The 15,971-nt window shown below is 32.0% G+C and overlaps 1 protein-coding gene across 1 annotated transcript; it reads left to right on the top strand.

The window, feature by feature from the left end:
* Positions 1-7,804: 7,804 nt before the first annotated feature.
* Positions 7,805-8,769, top strand: LOC101956730 (olfactory receptor 10AG1). The gene is given in 2 exon segments (XM_005342180.2): positions 7,805-8,555; positions 8,558-8,769. Coding segments are annotated over 2 exon segments (963 nt in total).
* The last annotated feature ends 7,202 nt before the right edge of the window (positions 8,770-15,971 follow it).

Genomic DNA, 15,971 nt, shown 5'->3' on the forward strand with positions numbered 1-15,971 from the left:
TAGAATTTATTCCTCTATAACCTATGAGTGACTGAAATGCATGTTGTATGATGCACCAATTAATTATTTTACCATTTAAAGATCTGATCAAATAAAACATTATAGTAGTCATTCAATTTCACAGGAATATTGTGACAGACTAATGATCCCCCAGATATCACCTGGTCCTAATTCATGGAATATGTGAATTCAATGATTTTATGACAAATAAAACTTTGCACAGATATACCAGATCACCAGCTATAAGACTAGGAAATTATCCAGGTAACACAACTGATAACATGAGCCCTACAAAACAGAGAGAAGAAAGAAGAATGTGTCAGAGAGAGGCAATGATTTTCCATTAGTAGACTATCTGCCCAGGTAGTGACTTTGAGAAGTCAATGACCTCAAAGAACAGTATTCATAATAACATAATTGAGCATGAGTGGATTCCCCGGGATAGCCTCCCAGCCTCCTGAAAACGATGCATCTCTGGTGATAACTTCATTTAAAAATAAAGAAGACACCTCAAGGCACTACAGCATAGCTTAATCTCAGCTCAGAGCTTGAACATGATCAACAGAGTGAATAAACAACCTATAGAATCACAAAGAGTTCTCCATCCATAGGGGGTTAATATCCAAAACATACAAAGAACTCAAAAGCTCAATACAATGAAAACCAAGAATCCAATTTAAATATTGGGAAAAAACATGAGCAAACATTTCTAAAGGCATAAAAATGGGCACAATTATGTAAGGCAAGTACTCAATATTGCTAATTGCCTGAGAAAAACAAATTAAAGGTGCAATGTGAGGCCACTTCACTTGTGCAGATTCATGGTATTAAAAAGAGGAAAGACAAATGTGTTTCTCAGGACATGGAGAAAATTAAACTTGGAACATTTGGGGCGGGGTATAAATTGTACAGTCATCATGGAAAAGAGATTGTTGGCTCCCCAGAAGATTAAAAATAGAACTACCATATGATGCAGCAACCGCACTGCTAAATATATGTCCAAAGGAAATTAATCCATATGTAGATGAGATACCTATACTGCCATGCACATTTCAGCAAGCTTTACAACAGTGAGGATATGGATAAGCCCAACTGTACATCAACAATGAAATAGATGTATAGAACCTGGCATAAACACAATGCAATATTGTTTGTTCTTAGAAAAAAAAATCATACCATTTCTGGCAACGTGGAAGAACCTCAGTAGAGTAGGTGACAAGGGCCAGATACAGAAAGAAACACAAATCATGATCTCACTCATAGGTGTGATCAACAAACATGAACTGAGGAGCAGAGACTAGAATGGAGGTTGTGAGGGTAGAGTGGAGAGATTGCAGAGGTGCTGATAAGAATAGGCATAACCACATTGAGGAGGTGCAGGTTGAAGAGATCTGCTGTGCTTCATGTTCAGTGTAGACACCAAAAATGATATAGGTTTATGAATATATTTTATTTTTAGTTAATTTTCAATAATATGTAAACACAAAAGTGTACATATTAATTGGGTACCATGTAGGGTTTCGATACATACATAAATTATGTACATTTACATCATGATGAATGTATCTATTTCCAAAAGCTTTCATGATGTCTTTCAGGGAATAATTTCAAAATCACTTTTTTCTAAATATGAAGTATAGTATTGGTGTCTCTAGTCACCCCAATGTGCAGCAGCACACCAGAATTCTTTCTCAAATGTAAGTGTGACTGAGAACATGTTGATAAAACTTTCCCTTTATCTCACAACTTCCTGCTCTCCCAGAGTTCTGCTAACCAGAAATGTACTTTTAATGTTTGTGATATCAACTTTTTTTAAGATTCGACATGTGAGTGCGATCATGTGGTACTTGATATGCTCTTGGCTTATCTCACTTAATATAATGATCTGCAAATATAACCAAATGACAGCATTCTACTCTTTTAGTGGCTGACTCATAGTCTGTTGTGTATATGCATCATATTTTGATTACTAATCCATAAGTTGATGGACACTTAGATGGTTTGTATCTCTTGGCCATTTCAATACTACAGCAATAAACACATAAATGTACATTCCTTTAAATACTGTGGTTTATTTCCTATGGAGATTGGTGACAAAGAATGGGACAGCAGTACCTCAGATTGGAGTCTCTGATGACCTCATGCATGTGGCATACCTGGTGCCCTGGTATATCCCTTTGCAAGGGTACAGGATGCCTAGCTGCTATGGCCATGTCCTGCAAGAGGAGTCTCTGCAGAAGAGTCTTATGAGCTTCAACTTTGATCTCAGACACATAGTTTTGGGAATAGAGAAACTTCCTTGTTAGACAACCACAATGTTTTACCAACTCTTACTTCTGAAGATTCCTACTTAAAGGTAGGAACTTTTTTATTAAAAAATAGACTTTTTATTGCAGATCTACACAAAGCTCCTTGCAAACTATACATTGTAACTGAGAAAATAATACACCTTACCTAAGATTTGTCAAGAGGCCAACTCACCTGACTCTGCCTCTCACATTCCATTGTTATGAAAACCACTCATGTTAATTTATAGTTAAGTTTAAAATAAAGATTTTTTAATTAAAATTATTGTAATCCTAAAATAAGCAAAAAATGTAAATGTTTCTAGCCCTATAACTTTCTGAGTACAAAGAATAAACCTTGCATGGCATGACCTTTAACCTGATGAGGAGACATATATATATATATAAAAGATTACTGGCATAACTCTTTAGACCTGCTTTTCCATCAGAGAAGTGTTCCACCAAACCCCAGCTTTATCATCAAAATTATTCACATGTGTGAGTCATTGTTTTTTCTCTCCCACCTGCCCCTCACTGAAACTGCAAGTTTGGCAGCTCTTGTAGCACCATTAACATCCAGTGTAAAAAAAAAATGAAATACAAGGTTTAAAAAGGGGCAACTTACTTAAAGTTGGCTTAAACTGGCCCCTTACTTAAAGTAATGCTTAAAACTTGAGGGAAAATAAGAAGTGGGACTCCCCAAGGAAAACATAAACTATGAAACCATACTGTACGGGAAGAAAAAAATGGTTACTACGATTGCACTTACTTATTCATTTCTGCTGGATGTCTAGTTCTCCTAGGCTTATGTTTAAACTAGAAATTATAGAGCCAAAACCAGTGAAGACAAAAGAAAAAAAGTGTCCCTTTTAAATCAAAACTGCTTGGCTACCAATCTTATCTGTTTTCAGCCAGTTTTCTTAACCAGTTTCTCCCTATTGATATAGCACAGAATGACAAAAGGTTCTATTTTTAATGTTTTGAGGAAGTTCCATACTTTTTTTCATAAGTCTGCTCTAATTTAGAATCTCCCCAACAGTGTGCAAGTGTTCCCTTGTCTCTACATCTGCACCAATTGCTATCTTTTGTCTTGTTGATCACAGTCATTTCTACTGAGGTGAGGTGATGTTTTAGTTTGCCTTTCTGTCATGGTTAGTGAGGTTGAGTATTATGTCATATACTTTTTTGACCACTTTTCTTCTTTTGAGGAATATCTATTCAGGTCTACTGTCCATTTTTAATTGGGATATTTGTAGGTTTTGCTGTTTGGGAGTTTCTTATATATTCTCTTTACCCAGAAGTAGGTAAATAAATAAAAAATACTAGCATCATATATTCTTTGACAATTCATCACAAACTCTGAGTCAATTATGTATTTTGGGTGTTTATTGTAGCCATAAGTTTTTACACTATTTCATATTTCTTTGTTTTTTGTTCTTCTTCCACTCTATGTTGGTGACACTTGCTGATATAGTTGATATGCAGGTAACTAATTCCCTTTCATTTCTGGGTAACATTCGTATATAAAATGAATCATAATGTTACTTATGTAATCAAAAGCTAAAGTCAGCACAATATGGCACATGCAATTTTTAAAACTCAAACAAGAAGTTACTAATGTACTGTCTACTTCTGTTTATATCATAGAAGATAAACCTGAGTGGCTGTGATAAAGTTCAGGGCTGCAGACCCTAACATGTATGCATGTGTGAAGTCTGGTTTCAATTCCCAGCACTACACACACAAATGCACACATGCAAATACCTCTTCAGAAGATAATTTTTAAATAATGGATATGTGTTAATCTATGATGGTTACAGATGATATTGCTCAGTGCCCAATTCATAATAAGAAAGAAATGTACTGTGCACTCTATTCCATAGGGAGCCTAAAGAGAATGTATTCTGGCTACAGTGAGAGTTATCAGGGCAAAATTAAATAAAGCAAATAAGCAGAAGCCTAAGAGCTGCTGTTAATTAGAAATTTAAATGTGTAGGTGAAAGAAGTCCTTGGAGTAGACAAAACAGCTGACATTTAAACAGCACTTTGTAAAAAACAATTATCTTAAAAGCAGAAAGAATATCTATAATGACATAAGGGGTCTCATTTTAAGCAATTTAAATATCAAAAGAGTTAAGCTTTACAGTGAGGGAAAAAACAATCCATTCAAGAAAGGTAAATATGAACTCTTTTATTCTGCTAGCAAAATATAATTCATAAGACAAACTAAAAATTGATATTTAAAATATACTGAGAAGATATATGTTTTATGATAGCAGTCAATATATTGTTCTTATTCTATTAAATATAACTTGCAATGAAATAATAATTATAAGTTTTCTTACTTCATATAAAGTTTATGTGAAGTAAGAAAACTGTGCTGATTGTTGTGTTTTCAAGCATAGATAATATCATTGGAAAATTTAATTTCAAGCTAACACCTTGTAAAAAAATAAGGTTCATATATGTGTATTCAGTCTAGGTTACACTTTAATAGATGATTTAAAGTAAAAGAATCTATGAAGAAAACTTAGAATCATTGAGGAATACAAAAAATAGTACTGTAGATATGTAATTTTTAAAATAATTATTTATGATATAAAATTTTATAGGATCGAATTTTTCTTTAATTTTAGTTTAAGGTTTAACTTGTTAATGTACAAGAAATACACACAGAGAGAAAAGCTTAGGTAGCATGTAATAGTTGGGTGAACTTAAATATTATTACATAATACTTTAATCTTTTGGATTTTTTGAGAAAATAAGGACCTGAATTTAAAATAAAAAAATTAAAACATTGATTTTTTACTTTTGGTTAAGAAAAACATAAATATTTTTTAAAAAGAAATAAAATCTTATTTGAAGATATTGAGGACATTTCTTCTCTTTCTACCTTGCTCCCTTTGAGTACAATGATATTTATTTTTTGTATGTACTAATTATTTAAGAACAAAATGTTGGTTTTATATTATATTCAATTATATTTTATTTATCACTAAAATTATTTTAATAGTATAATTATCTTTTAAATATTGCCATTCACCATAAAAATACATAAAGTTTAAATTATTGTCCTTTTTTTTTCTCTTCAGAGGGATAATTTTAATAGTATCTCTTACTTTGAATAATTTCTGAAAAATTACTGAGCACTATACAAGGTGGACAACATTTTTGAAAGAGTAGGCCAAATTTCAACACACGGGACTGAGGAGTGACTTGTATTTTGTATACCAGAACCACAGAATACAGATGAGAATATAAACAAAATGTGACAGAGGACTACTGGATAGTTCATCTTGAGAATCTGGGAATTTCATAACTTTATAAGATTGCTATAAGATCTCTCTCTATTCTTACAATAAACATATCATATAAAGAAAAAATGATTTATAGAATATTTTTCCCGTTACCTGAAACAATTAATAAACGTGAAAGAATATTAATAAGTAGCATTTATTTAGATTTGCATAAATGCCATAACTTCTTACAGTTGTCTCACATATATCTGGGTACAATTCTTAGCCTGCTTTTTTGTTGTTGTTTGTTTGGCTTTTGTTTGCTTGTTTGTATTTTTTTTTTTTTAATCCTGTGACACAGGGAATATAGTGATTTGTAAGAATCTCACAGCCTGCAAGAAAAGGATCTGTAATTCAATTCCAGTTCTTCTTAGTAGGAGTCTGTCCCTAGTGTGTGGGGCAGGGACCAAGTCCAAAGCACCAGGTTTGGAGGGATGATAAGCAAGGCTGGGATTAGAAAAGAGCCAGAAACCTTGGGTGCAATATCTAAAGTAGCCTTCACTTTCAGAATTGTACACTAACTAAATGCCCCCTGAGAATGAGTTTTTGCTTTCCACAAAACATTTTATCAGAGTCAACTTCAACTTTCCATCATTCTTACACAAAAGAAAAATAAATAAGAATGGGATAAAGTAAATAAAATGTAAGTAGATAGCACTATGCAATAAAAAGTGTTATAAACCAGGGGGCTAGTGACATATTAGCCTAATAAACAATATCTATAGTCTACACAATTATATGTATAGAACTATTACTAGATGACAATTCTTCAAAAAGGATCGTTGATATTTTGCCAATAGTATATCATTTACTTGTCACAAATAAGGTAACTAAGAAATGTTAAATAGCTTTTTCTTATATGACAGAAAATAAATAGTCAAGTTAGGATTCAAACCCAATTTCAATAAAAAAATTTTTCAATGAGAAAATGAAAAAAATTTTCTATTCTTATTGAGCCTCAATATGTTAATTTCTAAAAAAAAAACCCATGAAAATAGAAAAGTGTGTAGATATTTTTTGTTTCTTTGGGGGTTTATGTTTGCTTTATTTTATTTTTGCTCATGAAACAGCAAAGACTGGAGTGGCATCTTGAAAATGGAGTTTACATTAGTGGACAGTATAATTTTTTTTCACTTGTGCCACACATATACACACTGTTGCATACCTCACTGACCACCTTGGTTTACTTCAAAACATTCTTAATTGATTCTATCAAGATCTATGCTGCAATACTAAATGAAATCCTCCAACTGTTCCCACTTACTATCCTACTGAAGGATACATTTTCCTTTTGTCAATAAAATATTCTCTATTTTTTCAAATCCATGTAATTATGAATTCTGTTAAAGACATTTATGTTAAAATCAAGTGATGGGAGGAGATGGAGAGGTGAAATATCCACTTAAATATGTACTCTATATTTTCAAAAGTATGAATGAATGACCATGAAATTTTTTACAATAAGGAAATAATGCTTTGGGAAATAAATATGTATGTATGTATGTATGTATGTATGTATGTATGTATGTGTAGGAAGTATAGTAGAATGAGTCATACATCATTACCCTATGTTCATGTATGATTCCATTACCAGTGTAATTCTATATCATGTACAACAGGGAGAAGGGGGAAGTCATATTCCATATATGTATGATGTGTCAAAATGCATATTACTGTCAAGTATTACTAATTAGAATAAATTTTAAAAAAATGTTTTTTAAAGTGAGGGCTGGGAGTGTAGCACAATTAACATGGGCTTGAGCCAAGAAGTACTAAAAAAATAAATAAAATTTATTTTTAATAGTGTGGGAGAAGATAATCTATGATACAGTCCTGTTGACAATGATTGAGAAAATTCAGGGAGACATGCAAGAAGAGGATTTATAAAACTCTCATTAATTTAACCTAATTAAATTTACTTAATTAAACCTAAGATACCAGGGCAGACCTATAGATTCATCTTTAATGTTGCCAATTGTACAGGTACCTGTGCATAGTATGGATTATGCTGAGCTTTAACAGGAAACACCTGCAGTGATTCTCAAGCAATCTCAGGGTAATGTATGCTGTGATCATGCATAGGATCTAATGCAATAAAAGGTGGAATGTGTAAGGAGTCATATTCTTACAGTGCAAACAATTGCAGTGGTCTTGAGCATTGATGTGGATGACCAGATTCTTTTAGAGAGCAGGCACCTATTGCTGAAAGTCTATGAGAAGCACATGATCAGATTTTGCTTTCCACAGATGAATCACCATGGAAAACCACCAGAAGGAAACCTAACTGCATGGAAGTAATTTGTCCTTTTGGGGTTTGCTGATGTGCCCCAGCTCCAGTGGTTTCTGTTTGGACTGTTCTTTGCCATCTACATGATCATCCTGCTGGGCAATGGAACTATTTTGGTAGTAACAAAAGTAGAGCCTGCTCTCCAGACCCCCATGTATTTTTTCCTTGGCAATTTTTCCTTTTTGGAGATCTGCTATGTTTCAGCTACTCTCCCCAGAATACTCGTGAATCTTGGGACCCAGAGAAGGACCATCTCTTTGGTTGCCTGTGCTACACAAATGTGCTTCATTCTTGTACTGGGGGCTGCAGAATGTTTCTTTCTGGCAGTGATGGCCTATGACCGCTATGTGGCCATTTGTAACCCTCTGCAGTATCCTCTGGTCATGAACCACAAGGTCTGTATCCAGCTGGTGGCTGCCTCCTGGATCAATGGAATTCCTTTTCTGGTAGGGCAGACTTACCAGATTTTTTCCCTGCCATATTGTGCTTCCAATGTAATCAACCACTTCTTCTGTGACATCTCCCCAATACTTAAGCTGGCCTGTGGGGAAACCTTCACAATTGAGCTGATGGTCTATGTGGCTGCTCTGCTGTTTGTCTCGGCCCCTTTTCTGTTAATACTCATCTCCTATATCAAAATCATCTCCACAGTCCTTAAATTGCCATCAGCCACAAGCAGAGCCAAAGCCTCTCCACCTGCTCATCTCATCTTACAGTGGTGGTGTTATTCTTTGGATCAGGCATTATTACATATTTAAGACCTGAGGCTAGTCATTCAGCAGAAACTGACAAAGTGCTTTCTCTTTTCTATACTGTTGTGACTCCCATGTTCAACCCCATGATATATAGCCTAAGGAACAAGGATGTTATAATGGCATTGAGAAGATTATTAGGTAAATAGTTTACTTGATTCAATGTAAGTTATATTTGCAAGACTTATTTTTGACTGTATTTATAATAAAATCTTCAGTGGTATCCATCTTTAGCTCTGTGTCTTAAGTATCTCTTCAATGGAAACTCTTTTTAAATATTATTTGTGATGTTGAGAGAAGCTATATAGGTGACATGTGTCACAAAATTCCAAATCATATTTCATTGATATTTTTAAATTTTTGTATGTGTGGGAAACATGTTTTCTCAATGTACTACTGATAGTTTTAATTATAATTGTACTAATGATATTATAGACTCCATCCTATCACTGTTTGAAAATCATGTCATTCACATCCATAGATTTGTGACAACTATATTTAAAACAGGTTCAAGGAGGACATTAAATGAAAAATACACAAAGTGACAAACAAACATACCCACATATGTTTTGACCAACAATGAACATTCAGTGAAACCACTTGTTCTTGAAAAAAATTTAGTTTCATAAATGATGTTAGTGAATATTTTGCCTGGCTTATGTACTTTTAGAAGTTAATATTCCTATGTAGTAACCATGATATGTTATAATAAATATTATTAAAATCACACAAATAATATGGAGAACTGGGAAAAGGAAGAATATTGTGAATAACTGACAAGTATTATTTTATTGAATATTGAAAAGTTTTTGTTTTTCAAGTTTAAATTTTCTTGGGGAGATAAAAGATACAGTAGAATTAAGGAAGAGGATGTAATATTTTATAAAGCATGTATTTAATATAAAATCACAGATATTTCACACATACTGAAATATGTCACTGAAAATGATGAACTAAAACCTAATTAAAGTTAGTGGTAGCTATCTCAGAATAAATTTTTCTCTTATGTCTCTTTTATTTCACTGATATTTAGAGCTTTTGCCATTAATTGGTGTTATTTATGTAATAAATAAAAGTTAATGGTAAATTGTATACACTGAGGATAAGAAACATGTAAAAAGTTTCATGTGCTATTTTCTCATTCATATTCACATAAGTACACTTATTATTATTACTATACACAAAGGTAACATATTTCTGAGAAATTTGTCCTGTCAACAGATTTATGATTAAACAAGTATGTTGTAAGTTTTGCACCTGCTATTAAAGGCATTTGTCTTTAAGTAAGTAATACCTGTTCTTATCACACTTACATGGAGATATGTATCACCAAGGAGAGACAAAATGTGGTACTACTTTCTGACTAGCAGAAGATATTCAGAATATGTGTTAATAAATCAAATGACATGTCCAAGAAATCTACCCCAGCTGAGATCAAAGAAAGACATGAATAAATCACCAATAATTTCACATAAAGTCTCTATCAGAAGCTACTAAAACCTAACATAAATGGTTGGTAGTAAAAGGATGATAATAGAAAGAAAAATATACTAAGAATTGTTCCAGAAAAATAATTTCAGGACAAAAATTGGACAAACCAGAAGCTATTGCCTTTAGAATTAGATGAGGCAGAAATTCAGGAGACTTTTTATTCTCAATGTCCCTCCTGGGAAATACAGAAAAAAAATATTGTTTGAGAGAAGTGAGTTTTGGAAGAAGCAATCTCTTAGTAAAAGTGTTTCTCTTTTTGTGATGGAATAGGTCCAATGTAATCAACCTGCCATTAGAGAATTGGAGGGACAGTGGAGGAAATGTTGTCATATCAAGAATTAGATATTCATCGGTGACTCTAATCAGATTGAGGATAATGATTTGAAGTTCATGTGTCTGTGTCCATTTATATCCTTACCCTACGTCTGCATGATCTCTTGTCACAAGAGCCAGGGGACAGTGCTAACAGTAACTGGGGACAGAGCCTGGGTGGTAACCACAGAAGGGATTTTTCTACCCATTTGATTATCCAAAACTTCCTCAATTGAGGTCAACCTTTGATAAACATTCACATGGTTCACAAATATCTTCACTTTTTTTTTTGATCATTAAGAAAAGTCTATTTATGTATCTTTTCTAAAAAACTCCTGGTTATCATTTTTTAATTTTACTACAAAATTTCTCACTGTTCTCTCAAACTATTACCTTAAGACCATGGATGGGTATACAATCACACATTTGGCCATTTTTTCTTTCAAGCTTAATGAACAATCAGAAGTTCTGCTTAGAGTTCTTCTCCCTGGGAATACATCCTCTCACCAATCACCCTCAAAGATATTCCAGAAAGTGGCTACACGGTTGCTGAGGTCAGCTTTAGCGTGATTTCTGAATGACACACAGAACCATGTAAACCAGACCCATACTTTCTTTTGCCAAATCAGCTTTCATGAGGTCATTAATGTAGAATTAGAGAGTAATAATGTAGCAAGAGAAAGGACCCTAAGAATCTGGACCTTTTTCTCATGTAAATTACTTGTGTCATCTGGACCTGTTGAACTCCTATATACATCATTTCCATTTCATACTCAGGCCTTTTAAATAAAAATTCATTTTCCATGCTAGTTAGATGGACTATGCACAGTATCCATTTAATCTTGAGGAAGAGTAGCATTTTGTGGATTTTAGGAATGATTTTCATCTACTTTCCATATTCATAGTTTTAAAGTCATTAGGAGTATTTTTATTAGTACTTCAATAATGTCTGTGATTTTTAATGTAAAATTTCCTTTTGATCCTCATATCTACTATTTGTGATTTCTCTATTTTTATCAATCATCTAATATACACGCATATGTTATTGAGCTTCATAAAAACAGTTTATTATTTTTTGTTTTGATTATCTTTCTTAGTTTCCACATTTATGTATATAAAAAATATGTAGAATGAAGAACATTAGATTAGAGGAAGCCTAATATAGAAAGGGGGAGGAGAGGGAATGAAGAGGCACTAGGAACTGCAATGGATGGGATTTAAATCCATACTACTATGAATATGTCAAAATAAACTCAACTATTACATATGAATATAATGCAGTAATAAAAGCATTAAAATTTATGACACAAAAAACTGAAAGAAGAAAAATAGTGAAACCCTCTCATATTGACTTTTTGTGTATAGATTTATTAATTATCAATTTAATTACTCATTAGAAGTCTATGTAGATATTTTATTTCATATTAATGCACATAATTAATGCCCATATGATGTTATATTAGAAGTTGATTTGTTTTAAGATAATTTTTTTCCTATAAAATGTTTATATTATCTTTAATAGTGATTTTAATCTTTAAAAAATCAGTTTTAATATATACAAAATCACAATTTTAAATGATTATTTTAAATTATTCAAAGGGGAAACAAAAAATTATGCAAACACTTTGCCTTATAATTACTCGTATAATTTGCTTCATAATGGCTCTCTTTGTGTTTTTATTTTTTTTAATTATGATTTGATATATGGTATCACTTCCTTTCAACTCAAAGACTTTACTTAATATTTCTCATAGTGCAGGTCTCCTAGCAGCAAAGTGTGATTTTTTTCAATGTTATTGACTGTGATTCTGTATATAGGTCATACTTTCTTCTTTGGTTGCAATCTCATAAATTCTGGTGAAAATTAAACAACTGATCTAATATTCGTCAGCATCTTTAGATTCTGCGTTAGGAGGGCATGTTGTTGCCTTTTGTTTGTTTATTTTCTTGGCTGAACTAATTTTATGGTATTAGTTTACATTGTTGTTGTTGTTATTATTATTATTATAAAATCAGGTTGCTATTATTATTATTATTATTATTAGTGGTAGTAGTAGTAGTAGTAGTAGTAGTAGTAGTAGTGGAGGTGGTAGTAGTAGTTATATTCCAGTGTCTGAATTCCTAAGTATACCTCATTGGTCAGTATAGCTTGGAGACCAGCCAATGATACTTATTGTAGGCAGGAAGACATCCAACATTTATTTGTTGATGAATTCATGGCTGGCTAGGAAACTTAGAAAATCTATTAAAATTTCATGAACTTTTCAACTGCTTGATGGATTTTATTCTCTGCATTTACATGGTCACATTTACCAGAATCTCTCTTGGGATAACCTTGAGTGTGTGTGGCCTTATCCTTGTGCCCACTCCTTCAGATCACTACAATACTTAGAATTTCAACTGTATCCATTTTCATTTTATCATTCTTCAGAAACTTCTGTTAAATTGTTGGCTAATCTGTTCCAAAGTCTATGCACATCCCACCATAGCTATAATCTTGGCTCCATCCTCACAATGACTTGCTTCTGATGTTGACATCATTTATAATAATTCTGGAAATTTTGTTCCAATATCAATATGCTGCTTGAAGTCACAGAACCTTCTCCTATAAAATTAGCTGCTGAACTATCTGGTAATTAGTGTCCTGGCAGATCTTCAGTTCCATGTAACTGAGAGTGGTAATGGAAACTGCCTTGCATAAAATACAGTGAATTTTTACTATTCTTATTTAGTTTGGCTTAATTTTCATAAACATTTTAATAGTGCAACGTAGCTGTATATAGTTTTTAGAGGATGCAAAGACTTTTCACTAAAAAAATGGACTTCTATGCAGAAAACCCTAAAACTAAAATTCTTGTTTTAAGAAATTCTTGACTTATTATTTACTTAGCTATAGAATGTTGAAAATACATAGTTATTGGAAGAACATGTATGAAAAAAATATGTGTGATCATGTATAGAAATTTATCAATAAATGTTAGCCAAATCACAAACCTGAAAGAAAAATCTTTATAAGTCATACTTTACCAGTATTAAATATTTTGTTCTGTGTTAATATTGTTAAGAAACTGCAAAATATGGACTACAGTCTCTGAAAATATTGGCAAATTATATATCTCTCAAAGGAAACATACATAAAATATATGAAGATCTCCCTAACTGAGAAAGACATGGCCTAATTAAACAATGTACAAGAGTCAAATGAAATTTAAAACAAAAAATAATATTTTATGTATATTTTAATGCTAAAATTAAATTAATCTCAAATAATATCATTCAAAGTAGGTAAGTACATATATAACCCTTAAATAATCATAGTTTTGAAAGATTGGAAATTAGGAAGCCAAAAGTTCTAAAGTATATTTTCCATTTATATAATCATTATTTCTTATACTTGTTGACATATATTCCAGATTCCTGTGGCTGCATCTTATATTGTCTCCTTTGAACCTGTGAGTGTGTATAAGTGTGTTTTTGTGGATGATTGGGCAAGTTATAGAAACCTATCTTATTAATTTACACTCAATTTGAGGAGCTCCTTGAGTGAAAAATCAAGCAATAACTTCTTAAAATTCGAAATATTGACAAGTGAAGGAAATTAATGATAAAATAGGGAACCATAGTTGGTTACATGGCCATCTAGTTAGAAGTTACATTTTATAGCTCCCTGTCCAGGTTTCTATAGTGCTATCACTAAATATTACATTGGGCATTATTTCTGGAAAGTCTGCATGACAATTCCAGTTTGTGCACCTGAAAAGGAAAAGTGAATATTAGTCTTTATTCCTCTTCTCCTTCTTTCTAGTGGGGGATGATGAGATTGAACCAACCAATGTAGATTGATAGGTGGCAGAATCATGTGTTGAAGATAATGGGAACATCTGAAGAGACATGAACTGCTTGAGAACTTTTAACGACACAAACTTTTTTCTAATTGATGTCCTGAACATTGATAGAATATATTCATTTGTATCACAACTACTATGCAGTTATAAATTGTAGATTTTTCAATGTTTGTATCTATTAACAAGCACAGAAAGGAAGAGAGACTGAGAATAGAAGGAGTCGTATAGCCAGGCATGTATTAGTGTGTTGTTAAACTCCTTGAATAACATGAAAATGCTTTCCTTAATTAGTAAGTTACATGGGAAAATACATATCCCCAGGACAGACAATATTTTCTACCTCAGGAGCACTGATTTTTTTCTTCCTAAGAGTAGAATATATAATAGGCAAGGCTTACCCTCTGTTACAAATGAAGATAAATTTCTAAAATATAAAAAGGACACACTTCTTTATTATTTTGTGTATTTTACCAATCATTAAAGGGGTAAGCATTATGATTAACCTAATTCTGAAATAGATAAGCACAGAGAAGTTTGACAAATACAGAATGTATTTTCATGTCTACTTTTATCTTTAAGAACATGAGCAATAAGAAATATTTAAAATTTAAAAGAAACCCTTTGTTGTTGGTTACTTTTTCAATTCCAAGATGTTCTTTCAGATTATATTTGTATTCTTGTGACTTTTGCCATTTTTAGGTGAACTGAGAGCAAAATGGAAAATCATTTTTAATAAAAGAGGAAGCATTAAAATATTATCATCATCTTCTTATGTGCTAATATTTTCCAAATAATTATGTGATAAGCATGTGTTTAACTATTTAAATGAACAAAATCTAGAAATTTTATCTGTTTTAAACCGAATTATATATACAGCTGAGCAAAATATTGAATACAGAGTATTAAACTGGCATACTACTACTATTAAAAATGTTCCTGTTTTTAAAGGTCAAATTCATGAAAATCAATCTAAAACTGCTAGAGAAATGTTAGCATGTTTATATATATATATATACATATTTTTTTTATTTTTAGTGATATCTGTTAGAAGGACATTGTTCTGACTTCTGCACCCTTGTATCTTCTTTTATTTCTATTTTTAAAGTGGTTCCATTAACTTACTACAAATATAATATGTATGAGAGAAGCTCTAAATAATTGCACAATATTTACACAAAATGAAACAATTGTTTCATTAATCAAAGGGGATAACAGTTAAATAAACAAGAAGTATATGAAACAACAACAACAACAACAAAAAGGTAGCTATGTCTAACTGAATTACTAATCACTTTCTTACTTAGTAATATAAATAGAAATTTCTAAATACTTCCCAAAGTCTGAGAAATAAGCAAGAATATTGTGTGATTTGAGTAAGTTTGATATGTCCAATTATGTCTAGAATATAAGCACAATTTGAATAATTGTAAGTAATTATATCATTTCTCTCCTTTTAGGTATTGAGTATTGAATCCAGGGGTACTCAGCTACTGAGCTAAACATCCAGGGCTTTATTTCTTTCTATTTTGAGATAAAATGTTGCTAATTTTCCCACACTGATCTCAAAATTTTCAACCTCTCGCCTCAGACCTCTCAGTAGCAGGGATTATAATATTCATTCCTTTATATGTAGTTAGACATAGAGAATTGCATTAAATATTCATAAAATTGCTGGTTCATTTTACAAATGAAATTTAAGAATC

This window comes from Ictidomys tridecemlineatus, chromosome 4 (assembly GCF_052094955.1).
Source record: "Ictidomys tridecemlineatus isolate mIctTri1 chromosome 4, mIctTri1.hap1, whole genome shotgun sequence".
Classification (NCBI taxonomy): domain Eukaryota; kingdom Metazoa; phylum Chordata; class Mammalia; order Rodentia; family Sciuridae; genus Ictidomys; species Ictidomys tridecemlineatus.